At 43.0% G+C, this 20,083-nt stretch overlaps 1 protein-coding gene across 1 annotated transcript in view; it reads right to left on the reverse strand.

Annotated features, from left to right (window-relative positions):
* The window catches only part of PKD2 (polycystin 2, transient receptor potential cation channel), a 68,885-nt gene extending 55,736 nt beyond the window's left edge, over positions 1-13,149 (reverse strand). The window contains exons 1-2 of the mRNA XM_070393017.1: positions 12,451-13,149; positions 3,413-3,526 (exon numbers count right to left, since the gene is read on the reverse strand). Of these exons, the coding sequence (XP_070249118.1) occupies positions 3,413-3,526; positions 12,451-13,051 (715 nt within the window). The 5' untranslated portion in view covers positions 13,052-13,149. The remainder of the gene's footprint in view (positions 1-3,412; positions 3,527-12,450) is intronic.
* Between the last annotated feature and the right edge of the window lie 6,934 nt (positions 13,150-20,083).

Consider the following 20,083-nt stretch of genomic DNA (forward strand, 5'->3'; position numbering starts at 1 on the left):
CAGCAGAGGGAGCCACAAGCTATGGATTGATGATAGCTCCAAACAGGGTACTCAGAGCCAGTCACAAACAGTGTTTGACATTATCCTGCACTAGAGATTGGGAGTTGCAGCAGATTTACCTAATATTCAGACTCAGACCCAGACAAACAGTGAAAATTGAAAGACAAAAAGACTAGCCCCAAATGAAAGAACAAGAGAATTCTCCAGAAGAAGAGATAAATGAAATGGAGATAAGACAGTTATCAGACATAGAGTTCAAAATAATGATGGCAAAGATGCTCAACAGCTTGAGAAAAGATATAGTAGCTATGAAGAATGACATAGCACTAATAAAGAACACAGTGGAAGGAATACACAGAAGATTAGGGGAAGCTGAAGGTCGGATCAGTGAATTAGAAGACAGGGTAGAAAAAAAATCACTCAATCAGAGAACCAAAAATGAAAAACAATTAAAAAACAGGAGGACAGCTTAAGGGAGCTGTGGGACAACATGAAACATAATTGGTGTGCCAAGAGGGGAAGAAAGTGAGCAAGGGATAGAGAACATGTTTGAAGAAATAATGGCAGAAAAATTCCCTAACCTGGAGGGACCTGGAGAGTATTATGCTAAGCAAAATAAGCGAGTCAGAGAAAGACAAGTATCACATGATCTCATGCATATGCAAAGCCATGCAAGTTCAGGAGGTACATAGAGTCCCAAGCAAGAAGAACTCAAACAGGTCCATGCCCAGACACATCATAATTAAAATGCCCAAAATTAAAGACAAAGAGAGAATCTTAAAGGCAGCAAGAAAAAAAGTAATTTGTTACCTACAAAGGAGCTCCCATAAGGCTGTCAGCTGATTTTTCATCAGAAACTCTACAGGCCAGAAGGGAATGGCATGAAGTATTCAAGATAATGAAAAGCAAGAATCTGAAACCAGGATTATGATATCCATCAAGGCTATCATTCAAAATAGATGGTGAAATAAAGAGCTTCTGGGGAAAAAAAAGGGGGGGGGGGGGCGGGCGGCTAAAGGAGTTTGTCAGCACCAAACCAGCACTGCAAGAAATGCTAAAGGGACTGCTGTATGAGAAGAACTAGAAAGAGAGAGAAAGAGAGAGAGAGAGAAACAAATGGAACTACATCAAAATAAAAAAGCTGCTCCACAGCAAAAGAAGCCATCAACAAAACAAAAAGGGAGCCCACTGTATGGGAGAACATATTTGACAGTGATACATCTGATAAATAGTTAATATTCAAAATATATAAGGAACTCATATAACTTATCAAAAGGAAGACAATCCAATTAAAAAATGGGCAAAGGACCTAAATTGACACTTCTTCAAAGTTCACATACAGATGGTCAAGAGACATATGAAAAAATAGTCAAAATCATTGATCATCAGAGAGATACAAATTAAAACAATGAGGTATGACCTCACACCTGTCAGAATGGTTACCATCAACAAATAACAAGCCCTGGTGAGGGTGTGGAAAAAAGGGAACCCTAGTACACTGCTGGTGGGATTGCAGACTGGTACAGCCATTATGGAAAACAGTATAGAGTTTCCTCAAAAAATTAAATATGGAACTGCCACTTGACCCAGTGATACCACTTCTAGGAATATATCTTAAGAAACCTGAAGCACCAATCAGAAAGAATATATGTACCCCTATGTTCATAGCAGCACAATTTACAATAGCTAAGATCTGGAAATAGCCCAAGTGCCCATTAGTAGACAAGTGGATAAAAAGCAGTGGTACATTTATACCATGAAATATTATGCAGCAATAAAAAAGAATCTTTTACCCTTTGAGACAGCATGGAGGGACCTGAAGAGTATTGTGCTAAGGGTAATAAGCGAGTCAGAGAAAAACAAGTATCATATGATCTCACTCATATGTGGAATCTAATGAACAAAATAAACAGTTGAACAAAATAGATCTAGAGACACAGAAGCATGGAACAGACTGTGGAATCTCAGAGGGAAGGTGGGGGCGTGTGGGTGGGTGGGAAGAGATCAACCAAAGATCTTGTATGCATATATGCTTAACCCATAAACACAGACAATAAGGTGGTAAAGGCCTGGGGTGGTGGCTGGGGGTGGGCTATATGGGGGTTAATGGGGGGAAAAGGGGACATATGTAATATTTTCAACAATAAAGATTTAAAAAAGTAATGAGACACTCCTACCTAACAAATAACTTATAATTAGTAAGAAAAAAACAAGAAGATGGATTAGATGGATGTTGTTCATATAGACATACTTTTTAGCTTAAATAACTTATTTTTTCTTAAATTCCCAGTTGGATAGGCAAAATTTCAGAAAATGTAAGAAGTCACACCCTGCTAAAGCTCATTAAGAGCTTACTAGTATTGGTAAGAACCAGTGTGGAGATAGAAAATAAATCAATATTCAATTTCTTAAAATTATAAATATTGAAACTTTGATGTTTCTTTAATCTTTTATGTTCAACTTACAAATCTTTTATTTTTTTAAATCTAGTAAATAAAAATTGTTTTTAAGGAAGCTTTCAGCACTTAGTCAATTACATTCAAGGGGGTCAATTTTAATGTAATAAGAATGGCATTATCAAAGTACTGATTACATTTTTATTCTTTCCATTTACATAAAAGGGGCCTCTTTCTAAGGTTGGTGTGAATTTTTAAGCATTTCCAAGTGTACACTATAAGAATGAACTCTTTTTCTGGAGGAGTACAGCAAGAGGTTTTGGTGGTCACAAGTCCGTTTCCTTATCTGTTCTCATAAAGGGCTTTAGAAGGGACCCTACAGAACTCTATCACCCAACACCCTTTAATTCAAAGGATAACTCCACTGACCGGCTCTTTAAAGAAAATGGTTTCTAAGACTCATTTCTGGCTAAGGCTTCCCTCCCCTCCCAGAGGATGCAGGGACATACTGAAAGAAGAGAGAAAAAAATAAAGAGATCGGTCTGCAGTAAGTTTCCTGTAGAGTAAAAATCTGGTGATTATTGAAGAATGAAGGCACTCACACCACACATTAAATATGAAAGAAAGGGACTATATTTCATATATCCATGAAAGCAATATTAGGTGACATTATTTGTATTTTCTCAAAGTTACATTTGGGAAGTCATTTTGCTAATTATTAAGAAATCTAATGCAAAAAAACCTTTTACTTAGAAGGTATGTGGCAGGTTACCACTTGCATCTCAGAGTGAAAATGGTCACAACTGGCAATGAATTGGCCAATCAGATAATGCTGAATTTTAATTAATGTTTACCAGAGAAGAGAGTTTTACCAAATTTTAAATTGGAATTGAAAACAGAGCAGAGACCTTCTGAACTAACCCTTGTGGTACATACACTTTTCCTTTCAATTATGATGTTGACGGGTCACATACTCCCGCACCTTCTCCTTTACTGGAAGGAACTGTTCTACTTACAGATGCACAGGACGATGAGAAAAAGGAGGTATGTGGCCAGCTCCCGCAAAACGCTTTTCAGGTATTTCTCTCGGTTCGTGTTGCTTTCTTCCATAAGTCTTGTTCCCCAGAGACCTTTAAAATAATAATAAAAGATGTCTTTTTTAAAAACCTTATAAATGGCAAAGGAAAAACATAAAATAGATAGTATAACCTTTAAGGGAGATTCTCTGATATTTTTTTTAGCATGCTCTGAATGTAACTGGGAAATTGTTTCAGCAGGAGTACCTTAGTAAAAACTTAGCAAGAGAACAGGAAATGAGGGCAGCCTACAAGAGAGATTAAATCATTGTGCATACACATCAGCTCTTCCTATATGGTAATTATCCTATTACTAAACTTAGTACATGCGGAAACTACATTGCAAATGATACCTTTTAAGTCACCCCTGAGGAAAAGAAGTCCTGGTTGGAGCATCGTTTCCCTATTGGAACATCTATCAAGCTTCTAACACATCGGCCTAAAATCTCTGCCCTCTGCCCTTGGTCCTTTTAAGAAACTAGCGACTGATTACACTAAACATGCTTAGTTTAACAGATTTTTAAAGTGCCAATTAACATATACTCTTTAAATAAAAAGCAACAACTTAGCCGACTTCTCTCTTTGGAGAGAGTAAAATCAGCAACCATGTTCCGTATTTTTGCAGATGGAAAAAGTGTTGGGCCGGCGGAGCAAAGATGACATAACCTCCGCGAGCTTGCTGGAGAGAGTTACCGCAGTTTGGGGCTGGCAGACAGCCGTGGTGGCCGTCCAAACCCCCATTAATGAACAGTGTGGTCAAGTCACATTGCTGGTTACTCGGAAGAGCCTTGATGTTTTCCAAAAAAGACAGACTTCCCAATCCTTTCAGTTAGATTAGGTTGGCTGTTAATGGAAGCCAACCTGGTCCCTGGTTGCCTCACACTTTTATTCCACAGACTTTAACCCCTTCCATCACTGAGGTTCACAGAGCTCCTTAAACCACAATCCAGCCTCGCAGAGACAGAGGGCAAATGGTGCATGGCCTTCCACTTCGAAGAAATGACTTCATCACTAGTGTTTATGTATTCTTAAGTCTTGTAATAATACATTAGTTCTGCTCCTAAATTTGAGTACTTCATTTCCTTTCATTTTTTTCCCCCAAATTTCCTTTAGGAAAATCAGCGTCTGAATTCAAAGACACTGTGTTACGCATCATAGATTTCACCACACTGAAAGTGGAGCATAACTTATGACCAGGTTCGCTTCTGCCAAGATCTGGTAGTTGTCAGGGAATTACTCACTCAGAAGAAATGCAGCAAGCAGAATGTTTGTTCACTGAAACTATCATATTAAAGAATTATTACAAATTTATATGACATGGAAAATTACAACTCAGAATAACACAGAGGCAGCCAAATGTTAGGCGCAGTAGCCCTGGACACAACCACACCATATCTTTGGGTATATTTCCTTGGGAGGCCAGGCATAAGATATACACATAAGTGGAGACTGTCAGTCTCTTTACCATCAGGAAAGATTGTTGCCTGGCCTCTCTGGGGCAGTGATTTCACTCTTTCCTATGGTTTATAAACAATTATGGAACAATCATGGTTCTTAATATTTACAAATGGTACTGCTTGACCCACAAATAGAAAAACCAAACTCCTTTCAAATTTTCTTCAAAAGAAACTTGCAATGCTCCATGGCAATTAAATGCTCTAGCCCTTACATGAAACATTTCAAATGAAAAAAAAAATGTCCCTTTATTTACCGAGTATGCTTTTCTATAATATCCTTTTATGCATCTACTTTTCACAAATGACTCTAGCTCCTCAAATATTTATTGGTTTAAAAATTTCATCGAATTTCCCCACTGGATGTGTAGGTTGGGTCTGTCTCTGGGTACAGGGACCTCTTTACATTCTGATGGATGAGAAACGGCTGCATCCACAAATAGGAAAAAAAAAAAGGCTGTGCTGTTGCCACCTACTTCCCATGTTTACAGAGCTAACAGAGCAAGGATGGGTAAGCTTGGAGTTCACATCCAAAATGGCAGCATCCTTCAAACTCAACTGTTGTCTTTTCCCACAACTGTCCCCTTTGTGGAGGGAGTGCCTGCCCTGCACTGCAGGCACTCATGGCCAGTACATAAGGTGTCGGCAGCTGCTAGGGAGAGCACAGTATGAGGGGTGGGCAATATCCAACTCCCTCTGTGTTTAAGAGGGTGCTGAGTTAATGGGAGGCCAGGCATAAGATATACACATAAGTAGAGACTGTCAGAACCCCAAGTTGGAGCACAGCATCCAGACAGTGTCTATTCCCTTGTGCAGTGTCATTGATATGAATACAGAGGAACTCAGACATAGATAATCCCAAACACAATGTGCCAAACATAAACAACTGATTTTGAAAAAAAATGCCATCTTTGCATTTATTTTATCCAAATACTTCCAAATCCTTTTTATTTTGCAATATATAAAAAATATCAGCAAGAATGATCTAATGTATCTCTCACCCAGCTTCAACTATTATCAACTCAACACCAATCTTGATTCATCTATACCAGGGGTGGGGAACCTTTTTTCTGCCAAGGGCCATTTGGATATTTATAACATCATTCTCCGGTCTTACAAAATGATCAACTTAAAAATTAGCCTGCGATATTTGGTCAAACATTTAATTATTTCACCCCTAATGCCTTGGCAGGGCCAGAACAAATGATTTCGCCGGCTTTGTATGGCCCAAGGGCCGGCGATCCCCACCCCTGATCTAAATCCTCACCAATTCCTCTCTGTTAAATCTAATCCCAGCTTTCATATCATTTCACCTGTAAATATTTCAGTTCCATGGTGAAACGACCCAGTGTGGATCTTTTGCCTCACATTAACCCTGTCCCATCTGAAATATACTAATCCTGATGCCTTTACTGATCAAGACAAAGTACATGTAGGGATTTGGATTCAGCGTTGGGTTCAAATGAGGGCTCAGCCACTTATGAGCTGAGACCTTCCCGAATGTCATGAGCCTCCAATTCCTCATCTGAAAATGGGAGAACAGTACTTCTTTGCGGGGTTCTTCTGGGAAAGAGAAATATGTGTAAAGCATGTAGTGGTTGGGAGAGGCCTGTCTATGCTTCAGAAACAGATCTATCTATAAAATGTCCTCCTTCTGACACCTAGATGTCAGAGTGGTGTAAAGACCCAAATCTGTATGGACTTTGAGTTCATTCTGAATAGTCTGACTAAATGCTCATGGCATCTATAATAATAAAAGGGTAATATGATAATTAGACTGGACGCCTTCTGGACATCATTCTGGACATCCTTCCTGATGAAGCTGGGGCTGGAGAGAAGCCAGCCAGGTCCCAGGTGCCTGCAGGCAGCCCAGGGGAAGCCAGACCGGATCCCAGGTGCCTGCTGGTGGCCGGAAGAGGGAAGCCCGGGTCCCGGATGCCGGAGGGAAGCCGGTGCTGGCAGCTGGGGGAAGGAAAACCTACTCTTGCACAAATTTTCGTGCATCGGGTCTCTAGTTTATATCATAAAAGAATCCTGTTTTTGTGCTCATTGGGCCTTGTTTAGAAAGATAAATACAATCCTCCCTAATATTCCTTGGAATTGTGGGGACACCTTTAGAAAGAGAAGTGACTTTGTATTATGATTGGTCCATTTTTCAAATAGTCAGTTGCTGCCTTATATCATATTGGCTCCTGAACCTCTCCTGAGGTGCAGACAAGAGCACACCACAGCTCCCTACCAGTTCCAACTGGCATCTTCCACAGACAACTCATACTCACATACCTCAAACTGAGATTTTTCTTTCTTTCTCTAGAAACCTATTTGACCTGTTTGGGTTAAAGATACCAAGCACAAACATGGGTTTCATTCTAGAATAGGCTCTTTTCTTAACCCTCATAGGGAGGTGGCCCATAATTCTGATGGTTTCTGTCCATTTAATTTAACTTCCTTCCATCCAGTTCACATGTCCTTGTTGCACCTTTTATCATCCCTCTTGGTTAGACCGCTCCTTACCTATTCTCCCAGCAACCAGTGCTATTCACCTTAGACTATTCTCTACATTCTTGCTAGAATCATCTTTAGATTGACACGTGATCATATCAGCCCCTTGCCTGAAGCCCCCACTGGCTTTAACTGTCCACACGAAAAAGTCTCAAAGGGCTACTGGCGTGCTTGATCTCACTTCTGCTATTTGTCCCTCGTCCGCCCCACCCCCTTCCTTCAAAACAAACGTGTAACTTGTTTCACCTCCTCTGACCTTTCTGGGTTGAGCTGGTCCTCTCCACTTTGTGTCCTTCCCATATCTGGGACCTGGCACTGCAGTTATTTACTTACATCTCTGTTTCCCTTACTAAACTCAAAGCTCCTTGAGAGTTGGATTATTGTATTATTCACCTCTGTATCCTTAGTACCAAGCACAAAGGAGACTCTTCATAAATTTTTGTTGGCTGCATAAATTCTGTTACTAGCATAACTTTATCACAGAGTAGCAACCCTCCAGCAAAAATAATCCTCACAGCAATGAAAATACAAAATCTCATTTATGCAAATAAAAAGGGAAAAGGACGAAGTGATGAAGTGAGGTCTGGATTAAAATAAAAGGAAAATCACAATAGCCAAAAGATGAAAACAACTAAAGTGTGCATTAACTGATGAATAAACAAAATGTGGTACATACAATGGAATATTATTTAGATATCAAAAGGAATGAAGTTCGGATACATGCTACAACATGGGTAAACCTTCAAAGCATTAAACTAAGGGAATAAGCCAGACATGAAAGGACAAGCACTGTATGATTCCACCAAAACCTGAACACTGAAATTCAGAGACAAAGTAGAATAGAGATTAGCAGGGGCAAGGAGGAGGGAAGATGGGGAGTTATTGCTTAACTAGAGGCCCGGAGCATGAAATTCATGTGTGTGTGGGGGGGGTGTCCCTCAGCGCGGCCTGCAACCTCTCCAATCTGGGACCCTTCTGGGGATGTCCTACAGTCGGACATCTCTCTTGCAATCCGGGACTGCTGGCTCCTAACTGCTCACTTGCCTGCCTGCCTGATTGCCCCTAATCACTCTGCATGCCTGCCTGATCATCCCTAACTGCCTCTGCCTGCCTGCCTGATTGGCCCTAACCCCACTGCCTGCCGGCCTGATTGCCCCTAACTGCCCTCCCCTACTGGCCTGATCGCCCCTAACCGCTTCTGCCTTGGCCCCTGGGCACCATGGCTTTGTCCGGAGGGAGGACCGGACAACCAAAAGATGTCTGGTCTATCAGGTCTAATTAGCATATTACCCTTTTATTATTATAGATGGGTAGAGTTTCTGTTTGGGATGATGATAAAGTTCTGGAAATGGATAGTGATGCGACAACATAGTGACTGGGAAAGGAGGTATTATTTGTTATAGCAGCTTAGCCTGCCCTGACCAATACAGCTACTACTTTATTTTTCAAAAAAGAAAAAGAAAAAGCATACCAGTAGATGTCTAAAATAACAAGCAGAAAATGACTTTAACAAGTTAGTACACAAATTCACCCAGAAAACACATTCAACTTTGGAAATTCAGAAAATTGGATAGTTCATGTAGAGCAGCGGTTCTTAACCTGTGGGTCACCAACCTGTGGGTCTCGAGCCCTTTGGGGGTCGAACAACCCTTTCACAGGGGTCGCCTAAGACCATCGGAAAACACATATATAATTACATATTGTTTTTGTGATTAATCACTATGCTTTAATTATGTTCAATTTGTAACAATGAAAATACATTGTTACATTACGATTCATAACAGTAGCAAAATTACAGTTATGAAGTAGCAACGAAAATAATTTTATGGTTGGGGGTCACCACAACATGAGGAACTGTATTAAAGGGTCACGGCATTAGGAAGGTTGAGAACCACTGGTGTAGAGTATCAAATTGTATCTTTGCACTGAAATGAGTTTGCTAAGATGAAAGAAAACAGTATCATTGGGGGTACCTTTAATTTTGGGGAAGTCTTTAAATTTTTCAGCCATCCTTCATTTCCTTTGGCCCAGGCCTTCAGCATCTCTTTAGCACTGGCTGCTCTTACCTGGTCCCCTTGTCTTCCTGTGTCCCTCTGAAAGCTCTCCTACACAGCACACTGCCCGACTCACAGTCCTCTGCAGCAAGTTCTGTTCTTGCTCAGAAACTTTCAACTACTTCTGAATATTAAGAGATAAATTCTTAATTCCTTAGTGAGACACAATGCTTCCCAGAGCCAGGCCTCAAACATGTCTTCTTTGCTGTATTACTTCTGCTAAGAAGATAGATCTAGCTACTGTTCAAGGAGGGAAAATGACCATTTGTTGTCCATCTTGGATTCATGTCATTAAACAACACAAGGGAATGTTGAAGCTAAAAGGTTGAACTCTTCCATTTTATTAAAATATGTTTTTATTGATTTCAGAGAGAAAGGGAGAGGGAGAGAGAGATAGAAACATCAATGATGACAGAGAATCATTGATCGACTGCCTCCTGCACGCCCTACACTGGGGATCGAGCCCACAACCCAGGCATGTGCCCTGACTGGGAATCGAACCATGACCTCCTGGTTTATAGGTTGATGCTCAACCACTGAGCCACGCTGGCCGGGCAAACTCTTCCATTTTATGAACAAGCACCTGAGGCCCAGGAAGCTTGAGTGAGTTGTCTAAAGTCAGAAAGACAGGAGGCCTCCAGGGAAGCTCCTGACGACTCCAAACTTGAGTAATTTCTCTTACCTTTAGAAATTGAAGGCTACTTTCTGTTCTGATCTTAGGGCACTACTTACACAATACATATGAGATTCTTTTCATTGGTATCCAAAGAGGGAAAGAAAAATGAATCACAACTCATTCACAGTTATTTATTTTACTTTTCTGGGTTTGTGTATAGGAAAATGGTAATATGCTATTTTAGTTTATTTCTTCTTTTTGTAGAACTTAGCAGAGTATTAGTTTCACAGTAGGCGCTAAGTATTTAACAAATGTCATTTATTTAACAAGTGACAAGAATGCCAGTTATAGTTCTTCGTAAAATAACATTTGTCCTAAAATTTTCTATAAGATTTTTTTGAGCCTGCTCTCCTACTAATTAGACCATTGGTTGGTAAGATATGATTTAAATATGAGCTTATTCCTTGTAAATTTTCTTAAAGTTTTATTTAAAAAAAGTTAACTCATATTACATTCATATAAATATATATACATTTCATTTTATTATATTCCATTAGTTTATTCAAAGAAGGTTAAATGTGTTATCAAATGCTTACTTGACTTAAAAGGATCATGATTTACTATTACACATTAACTTATAAGAAACTTTATTCTCACTTCAGTGGATATTTTTAAAAGTACACTTAAAACAATGTAAAATAATACAGTTGACCCTTGAACCACATGGATTTGAACTGAGCAGGTCCACTTATACTGGGATTTTTTTCAATTGACCCATCCGGTCCAAAACCCTGTTGTTCAAGGGTCAACTCTGCGGTTGGGAATTGGCACATGTGGAGGGACTGACTGTGATTATAGGAGAAGGTCAGTGCCCCCAACCACCTGCTTGTTCAAGGGTTGACTGTATATAATTTGTTTGAATACAGATTTGAACCTTAAAAAGTATTCGTTTTTTTAGTAATCTACTCACACAGGTTATTAAAAAAGGATCTTTCCTTTTCTACCATGTTCTGAATCAAATTAACTAGCAAAAGCACTAATGTAAAAGAAGTAGCAAAAAATGTACACTTTTTGGAGTTTCTGATGTAATTTATGAAGTACTCACAAAATGGGAGAGACTTGTTATACATTTTACACGTCTCATCTCATTCAATTCTCCAAAGTCAAGAACTAAATATTGGGATTATCTCTTTTAAAAAACAAATGCAAAAGTTGGGGATCGGAGAGGTTTAGCAATTTCCTCAAGGTCACGCAGCCAAGGCGTGGTAGAACTGGGGGTCTATATGTAGGTCTGACTTGATCTTAATCATGTTGTTATGAAAACACCTGGGTGGTTTTCTGTGTGCAAGATTTTCAAAACTGACAGAAAGATTAGAGAAGCGAAGGGAAGTTCTCAAAAGAAGGGAGAATGAAAACTCTTAAAACTGGAGATTAAAATAATTCGGATGGTAAGAACAAATGCAACTCTTTTCCAAGGATGCCTCTGACAAAACTGTGCAAAAAAAAAAAGGATCCCCATCTGCGCTTGGAAAGTTTGTGTCCTCTTAATACACACTGGCAAGTTTGAAAATTCCTTTCCTGAGTTTTGGAGAGTTGGGTGCACTGAACCAACACATTTACACACAGCTGGTATCTGGTGACTTCACTGTTTGGTTGGAATTTCAAAGAGCATTAATTTAGTTATTTAAAAACATACTTCCAAGTTTTTTAAAACAATGTAACTTTTTTTTTACAACTGTTTTAGGAAAATGCCTAGAACTAGAAATGGCCAAATAACTGTTTTCAAAGATATTATTTTATTCTATTCGCGGTGTTCTCAACAGCACCACTCCCAGAAACAACCACACACATCAAAACAACATCAATGACAACCCATGACACTCCTCCCACAACTTGGAGAAGACTGGACTGTTACCCTTTCGAGAACGGGAGGCAGAGCAACGAGGGATCGAGATCTGCGGGAGAACATGGGTACCGACGCAGAGCTTCGGTTCTAATGTAGTGCAATTAGCAAGTATACTGCATAACCACCATTCGGTCCACTATTCATTTTCCCTCTACAATTCAAAAAAAAATCCTCAGATGTATCCTTTCACTTTAATATGGCTTTCACTTATTTCCAGACATTTTTTTTTCTCTCCTGGAAGAAGGAGGTATCCAATAAATTTGCACCGGGAAGGGAACAGCGGAATGCGGCGCTGGGTACCGGAAGCAGAGCAGAATTAGCAGAAGTGGGAAATGCGTTTGCAGGGGAGGCGGGGACGCGAGGTGGAGCCCCGAAAGCAGCCCGCAGCGGGCGAGGGCTCCCGCCCGCCAGGTGGGCGCATCAGCCGCAGCCCGTCGCGCTCTTACCTCGCAGCCCGCGCACCAGCCTCTCCGCCCAGGCCACTCGCGGAGGCTGCCCGTCCATGGGGAGGTGGCGATGCAGCGGGTCCCCGCCGCCCGCCGGGCTGGGGTGCGGGGGGCTCCGGTCCTCCCGCCGGCGCCGCCTCCCGCTCGGGTGGCCCGCGCCGTGGTAGTCCCCCAGTCCCCGGCCCCGGGCGCCCCCGGAGCTCACGGCTGAGGACGCGGCCGACCTCCGGCTGCCCGGGCGCCACTCCACGTCCATCTCCACCACCATCCCCCCTTCTTCCCCTTCCACCTCCTCTTCCTCCTCGTCTTCCTCGGCCTCGAAGCCTGGGTTGTCGCGGCTCCACGCCTGCCGCGAGCACGACGAGAGCGGAGGGGACGGGGAGGCCGAGGCTCCGGCCGGGGGGTCCCGCGCGGCCGCCTGCCGGATGCGCTCCATCTCGATCTCCAGGCCCCTCGGCTCGCGGAGGCCGCCGGGGGCCGCCAGGCCGGCTCCCACGGCCGCGCCGCCCGCCATCAGCCGGCCCGGGCCCGCCGCTCGGGGCGCGGGCGGCTGCTTCGCGTCCCCGGGCGGCTGCGGCTGCACGCGGCTCGAGTTCACCATCGCGGTCACTGGCGCCCGGCGCGCCTTCGCCCCGCGCGGCGCTCGGCGCTGCCCGCCGCAGGAGCCATGTTCTTTTCTTCCCGGGGCCCGCCGCCTGCCGCTCCCCGCCCCCGACCTCCCCGCAGTCCCGCGTCCCTCGCCCGCCCCCTCCAGCCGCCTCCCCCTCGCCTCGCCTCTCCCAGCGGCCGGGGCGCGCGGTGGGGGGAGGCGCGAGGGAGCCGCCCCCGAGGCCGGCGCGCTGGGCGAGCGGCGCCCGGGCCCGCGTTCCAAGCGGAGCCGGAGTCCAGCGCGCGCGCCCACATTCCTTTCGGGTGAAAGGGCTCCTCGGGCGGGGACCGTGTCGCCGACCCGCCCGCCCGCCGGCCGGCCGGCGGGAAAAGGGCTGTTGGAGCTGTCACTGCCTGCGCGACCCTGAGGTCATGCTTGGATGCTTGGGTCCCCGTTAACTCCCAGCCACTTCTGTCGATTTACCAAATTGCGGGGGGGGGGGGGGGGGGGGGGGAATGAGAGAGGGAGAGAGAGGAGAGAGAGAGAGAGAGAGAGAGAGAGAGAATATGGATGATGAGAGAGAATATGGATGATGGTGTGAACCAGGGAAAGCCAGCCTGAGCTGGTCTGCAGCATGGGCACAGAAAGCGTTGCTTCCTTTGAAAACTATCAATAAACTACTAATGTTGACTTTCTTGGCTCTTGACGACCCTCCTCTCCAGTCTTCTGTTTCTTTTTAGATTGTTTCTTCAATCTCTGTTGGCTCCTCTCTCCATCCATTGTGGGATCTCATGGATTGGGCCTTGGGACTCTCAGGTCCATGGTGTGCCCAGCCCAGCGTAAGCTCATCCCCCTCACCCCTGCAGGGGCCAGTGCCGGCCTCTGAGTCAGAGAATCTTACATCAGGCCCTAGGTCCAGAACTTGATTCTCATTGCACGAAGCACATTCAACTCTATTCTCTGCAACGGACTGCAACTTAACCTATTCCAAACTAGTTATCTTTTCCCTCCTCTATGAAGCCTGCTCCCCCTCCTGTATCCCCAGTAGGAATCTGAGGCGTTGTCCTCCCCACTTTCCAAGCTTCACCCACTTCAGGATATCTGCATCTCTCCTCAGCCCACACCTCATCTTCCCCAAATCTTGTTACTTTTGCCCCACAGATGTCTCTCTGGTAGGACTTCTGTTTTCTCATTCTCGTGGCTAATGGTTTCATCCAGGGCCCTTACCTTATGTCTCATTCTGTATCACATTGAATAATGGATCTGTCTGTCCATTCCACCTCCATCCTCTACTTCAGGGGCTCCACTGCTTCCAAATTATATTAGAGAACCAAAGCTGCTCATGGCACACTGATGCTTAGACACTTCTAGGGCTTCTGACAGCTTAAAGGCTAAAAGTGAATTTCCATAGTTTGGCTTAGTAAGTTTTCATACTCTGCTCCTGTATTTGTTTGCTAGTACTGCCATTAATAAAGTCACAGACTGGGTGGCTTAAATGACAGAAATTTATTTTCTCACAATTGTATGTGCTGGAAGTCTGAGATCAAGGTGTTGGCAGGGTTAGTTTCTTCTGAAGCCTCTTTCCGTGGCTTGTAGAAGGCGGTTTTCCTCCACTATCTTCACATGGGCTTTTCTCTGTGTCTTAATCTCCTCTTTATATAAGGACATCAGTCCTATTGGATTGGCATCTACCCTAATGACTTCATGTTCACTCAATTACTTTTATATATATAATTTGATTTTAGAGAGCAAGGGAGAGATAGAAACATCAATGAGAGAGAAACATCGATCAGTTGCCTCCTGCACGCTCCCCACTGGGGATCAAGCCTGCAACCTTGCATGTGCCCTGACCGGGAATGGAACCAGTGACCTTTTTGCCGGGAGCCGGTCCATCCTTTCTGTTTCAAGGGACCTGGCATATATGGCATACTTTTCTTAATATGTTTGCTCCCCTTCTTGGCACCATGTGTTTTAACCAAGGTCACCTCTCTGAGAAAGGTTGTTTCCCCAGGTGGAGATCTTTCCCTGAGGTTAGGGAGGGGATACAACCCCTTAATTAAGTGCCAGGCGGGTAGTTAAGCTACATAATCTTTACTCCCTGGAATGGAGATAAGAAACGCCCTAACCTTTGTAATAGAAATTGACAGGATTAAAATCGGCTGGTATAAATACGGATGTAACAAGACAATAAACATCAGATCCTCATCAGATCCTCATCAGATCATCGTCAGATCATCGTCAGATCCTAACCAGAACCTAGCCAGAGAACATGGCAAAAGATCCTGGACAGAACCTGGCTACAGAACTTCACTGGAGAACCTAGACAGAACATGGCAAAAGAACCTGGATAGAACCTGGCTAAAGAACCTGATGACTGAACCTGGCTGGAGAACCTAGCGAGAGAACATGGCACCAGAACTTGGTTGGAGATCCTGACCAGAACTTGGTTGGAGTTCCTAACCAGAACTTCGCTGGAGACCAGAACTTCGCTGGAGATCCTGGAGGGAGAACCTCGCTATGCTGATGAACTGAAACCAGTTTCCATGTCATTCCTTCTTCGCCGACTCCATCCACACCTTTGGGGATCCCTGGACCCGTTGGGGTTGGACCCCAGCACCTTTTGGTTCATGGGTGGACACTCAACCACTGAGACACACCAGCCAGGCACTCACTCACTTTTCAAAAGCTCTATCTCCAACTGCAGTCTCATTCTGAGGTCCTGGGGGTTAGGACTTCAACATATGGACTATTGATGGAGACAAGCTGATTCAGCCCGGAACGACCACCCACCTACTTTTCTAGCATGGTTTCCCATCCTGGACCACGTGCCACATCCTTTGTTGGTTCCCTGTGTGGTCAGAATATGCTGCTTGCATTTAAGTAATTGTGGCTACGTATCACCTGGTCCTGCTAGGTACCTGTCTTCTGCTTCAGGCAGGGCTGCTGGGTCTGGAGCATAAGCATGGCTCATGCTATCCATCAATTCATTCTGAAGACACTTCCTGTGCACTGAACTACACGCTGGGTATATAAAGCGGAATATGAAACAGCTCCTGCACTCGAGAGGAGATAGACAAATAAACCACAAATAACTGTCCTGGGTCAAGGTTATGATGCCTGTAATCCAGGCCTCTCCAAAGATGCCGAGGCCCCGCACAGCACTACAGACTGTGTGGTCAATGGGTTCTGAGCCGACACTTGGCCAGCAGAGTGCCAGGCCTGAAAAGAGAGCCCAGAAGCTGAGCCGAAGGGTTCTGCTGGAAAATAGATGTAGTGCAGTGTTTTAAAAACGGATCACAAGCTTATCAGCGGCACTTGTTAAAACTATAGATTCTGGGTCCCCACTCTAACCTTATTGATTCAGAATCTCCCGGATTTCAGGCTGAAATTCTGAATCTTCTCAGAGGATTCTGGGGCATCTCGAGTTTCAGAAACACCAAGACGTCCCAAAGGGATGGGCTTTCATGAGACGTTTACCCCATGTGTCTAGTGTTTCATTAGAAACTGCAGTGGTCCTTGAGTCAGACCTACTCTTCGACTTGTGCCTACAAGTGCTGATGCAGAGCCTGCGCTGCCGCGTCCTAGCTGTGTGACCTTGGGCAAATTGTTTTTCTCCCCGAGTCTATAAAAACGGAAATAGAGCATTCAGATCATAGGGTTGTTGGGAGGAATAAGTGAATTAGTTCAGGCAAGGCACGTGGAATACTGTCTGGCACATGGTAAATACTCAAGTGTTAGCTATTATTAGTTCTTATCTCTTAATAATGATAAAATTGAGCATTTGGGAGTCTTTGTCTCAACCAAACTATGATCTTCTTGAGGACAGAGGCGCTATGCCCAGCATAAAAGATTCCATGATATGTATTTCTTCTTTTAAAAAAAATATGTTTTTGTTGATTTTAGAAAGAGAGGAAGGGGGAGGGAGAGAGAGAGATAGAAGTATCAATGGTGAGAGAGAATCATTGATCAGCTGCCTCCTGCACGCCCCCTACTGGGGATCGGAGCCCACAACCCGGGCATGTGCCCTGACTGGGAATTGAACTGTGACCTGCTGGTTCATAGGTTGATGCTCAACCACTGAGCCACACCAGCAGGGCCATAACACATACTTCTTGAGAAACTACTGTGCAAAAGGGTGAGAGTGCTATCAATGAAACAGGTGAAAAGCCCCGAGGATTTGTCAAGGAAAGAATCTGATCAGGTGCCACCATTTACAGTCACACAGCTAAACCTTTGACAAAGGACAGGGTTTCCTAATTCTTCATGTAGAGTTCTTTTTAACTTTTACATACCAGCACTGTTCCTCTGAGCTCCAAAGGCCCTGGGAAGAGCTTAAGCCCACATGAAGCTATAACAAAGTGATTGCTCAAAATGCTATTTTCAGTTTTACGATATTTGTTCCCAAAGACTTTTTGATTTGCTATAGTTCAAGGTTTAGAAGACAGCAGATTACTGCTCAGTGTGTTCATTGTTTGTTTGTTCTTACTATTTTTTGCTAGTAGGTCTATGTAGAGACCTACAGAAGAGAATACTGAATGAGAAAACAATAATATCAAGGAATAATAGAATAAAGCAGATTAATTTAATTACTATCAGTTTTGGGGTTCAAATTCTTCACTTTTACTGTGCATAGTAAATAGCATCATTAATTTAGTTAGAATATACTAAACAAAACAAAATACTATTTGGACAGATCTTTTGGGGAGTTATAATCTCATTGGAGAGATAACATGCTTAGTCTAAATAACAATAGACAGCAGAATATAATTTAGTGTCAGATCAATAGTGAAGGCTTTCAACACAAGAGGGGGTTGAGAAGAGAGACTGGTGTGGGAGGAGAAGGTAGGGACAGTCAGATCAAGGTAGGCCCCAGAGATATGTTGAAAAGTACAGACTTTATTTTGTAATTAATAATAATGCTTTTTTTAAATAGTGTCAATTATTTAAAATAAAACCTGAATGATTTTCCCTAAGACTATACCCTTCTCCTGAAAAGAATTCAGGTTGATTGAAAATGTGTCCATACATACATAATTCAGAATTAGTTGTGTGCTTACCCACAAGTTTAATTACAAATCATTGCAAGACATGTGATTTACAAAAATTCACAGCAATACTTGGGTAGTATAATTTGGTCCATTGTGTTCTAAACCTTACATTTCAGGAATTTCACTACTAATTTCAATCTTAGTCTTTATAAACCCTTCACCAGCCATCCAATATGTTTCTAGTGAAAATACCTCTCAATATTTTTCTGGATTTAGTTTTTCTTTTGTGCTTTTACCTTGACATGTTTTTCCCTTCAGAGCTCCTAGCTTTTGCTGAATCAAGCCTTGAGGCTGTAAATTTCTTTCCGTATCCACAGAATTCCTTTAATATTCATCTTAAAACTCTATTTTTGCCCTAGGTGGTTTGGCTCAGTGAATAGAGCATTGGCCTGTGTACTGAAGGGTCCCAGGTTTGATTCCAGTCATGGACACATGCCCCAGTTGTGGGTTCCCTCCCTAGTAGGGGCGTGCAGGAGGCCACTGATCAATGATTCTCTCTCATCATTGATGTTTCTATCTCTCTCACTCTCCCTTCCCCTTTGAAATCAATAAAAATATTTTTTAAAAAACCTCTATTTCTCATGCAAAGTTTTCCCTTATTAGATATGATATGTACAAACTCATATTTTTCTTCATCTGGTTGCCACATCATATTGCCATATTAGAGATTTTAATAATCTATAGGACCTGAAGTACCATGTGGGACAGATAATAGCATGGGTGCTATTTGGCTTTATTTTATCTGTGTACTAGGTTTGTCTGGGGACATGCTGTACAAACTCTACCTTTTAGTCTCAGTGCCACAGTGGACACTCAGAAAAGCTATTTTAAAAGGCAATTTTAAAAACAGTCTAGTCTAATTTAATATTTAGTATTCTCCACATGGCTGACTTCTGTATTATTGCAATAGCCTGTTTGTTTCCCGTTTTGCTTTTATTTTCCCGTGTAAATCAATGAAGTAGACATAAGCTGAAGAACCAGTTGGTCCCACAGATTCCACCTTCAAAAGGAGTCTCTAGCTGTGTGATGTTGCTTAGTAACCCACCCAAACAAACATGTTTCTCCCCAGTCCTTATTTATTCAAGGACATTGTAAAATAAAATGTTGCCGCTTGACATCTGAAATTATTAGAAGAAAATTTGATGTTTTGGGCTTTATAAGAACTACTAAGCATAGAAAAGTTTTTACTTTATTTCTTACTTCACTGCTGTACTCACACGAGGCTAAGATTTGTGCTGTTCTTCGTGTCTGGAGTTTGGTTTGGATATGTCCCTACTTCTGTGAGGGTCACTGTGACCCCACTATCAGCTAGCATTGTGATTTTGATGACCTAACCTCTCTTATCTGCTTCCTTCTCTAAACAAGGAGGTTAAATATTGACCTCGCAAATCCCCACATAATTTTTGTTGAAGAGGTAATGAGGGAATATTAATACATTCACCAAGCACTTACAAAGTGTCCAATAGATGCCAGACACCATGTTAGATTCTAGGGGGGCAAAGTTAAGACATGATTCCTACCTTCAAGGGAATCAAGGCTTATAAGTCCAGGATGCCTGGCAACATCCTGATATCATTCCAAAGCCCTCTTCTACACCTTGAAAAGTCCTATGAATCTTTCTAGATTTAGGCATCATCTCCTTCTGGGAACTTTCTTAGCCACGATCCTACTCTCCAGATTGAATTTACTGGCCCCTCTATCCTGTAAACCTTTACCACATTTACCACCTCCCATTGGAAATATCTGTTAACATTGTTGTTTTTCTGAGTAGGATGTAAGCTCCTAGAGAGCAGAGACAATGGCTTATTTGGTTTGTTGTTTAGCAGCTCCTCAGCCAAATTTTCCAGGGGAACCACCCTCTCCCATTCGGACTCCATTCTGGTATGCCTCCAATGTGGCTGACACCATTGCTAGGTGAGCATGGAACTGGCCAACCAGAACATCATGTCTGGTTGGCCTTTGTGAATGGTACTTAGGAACAGACATAAAATCTGGT

Source organism: Myotis yumanensis, unplaced genomic scaffold, assembly GCF_028538775.1.
Source record: "Myotis yumanensis isolate MYYU_CA2020_CCGP unplaced genomic scaffold, mMyoYum1.0.hap1 SCAF_1, whole genome shotgun sequence".
Taxonomy (NCBI): Eukaryota; Metazoa; Chordata; class Mammalia; order Chiroptera; family Vespertilionidae; genus Myotis; species Myotis yumanensis.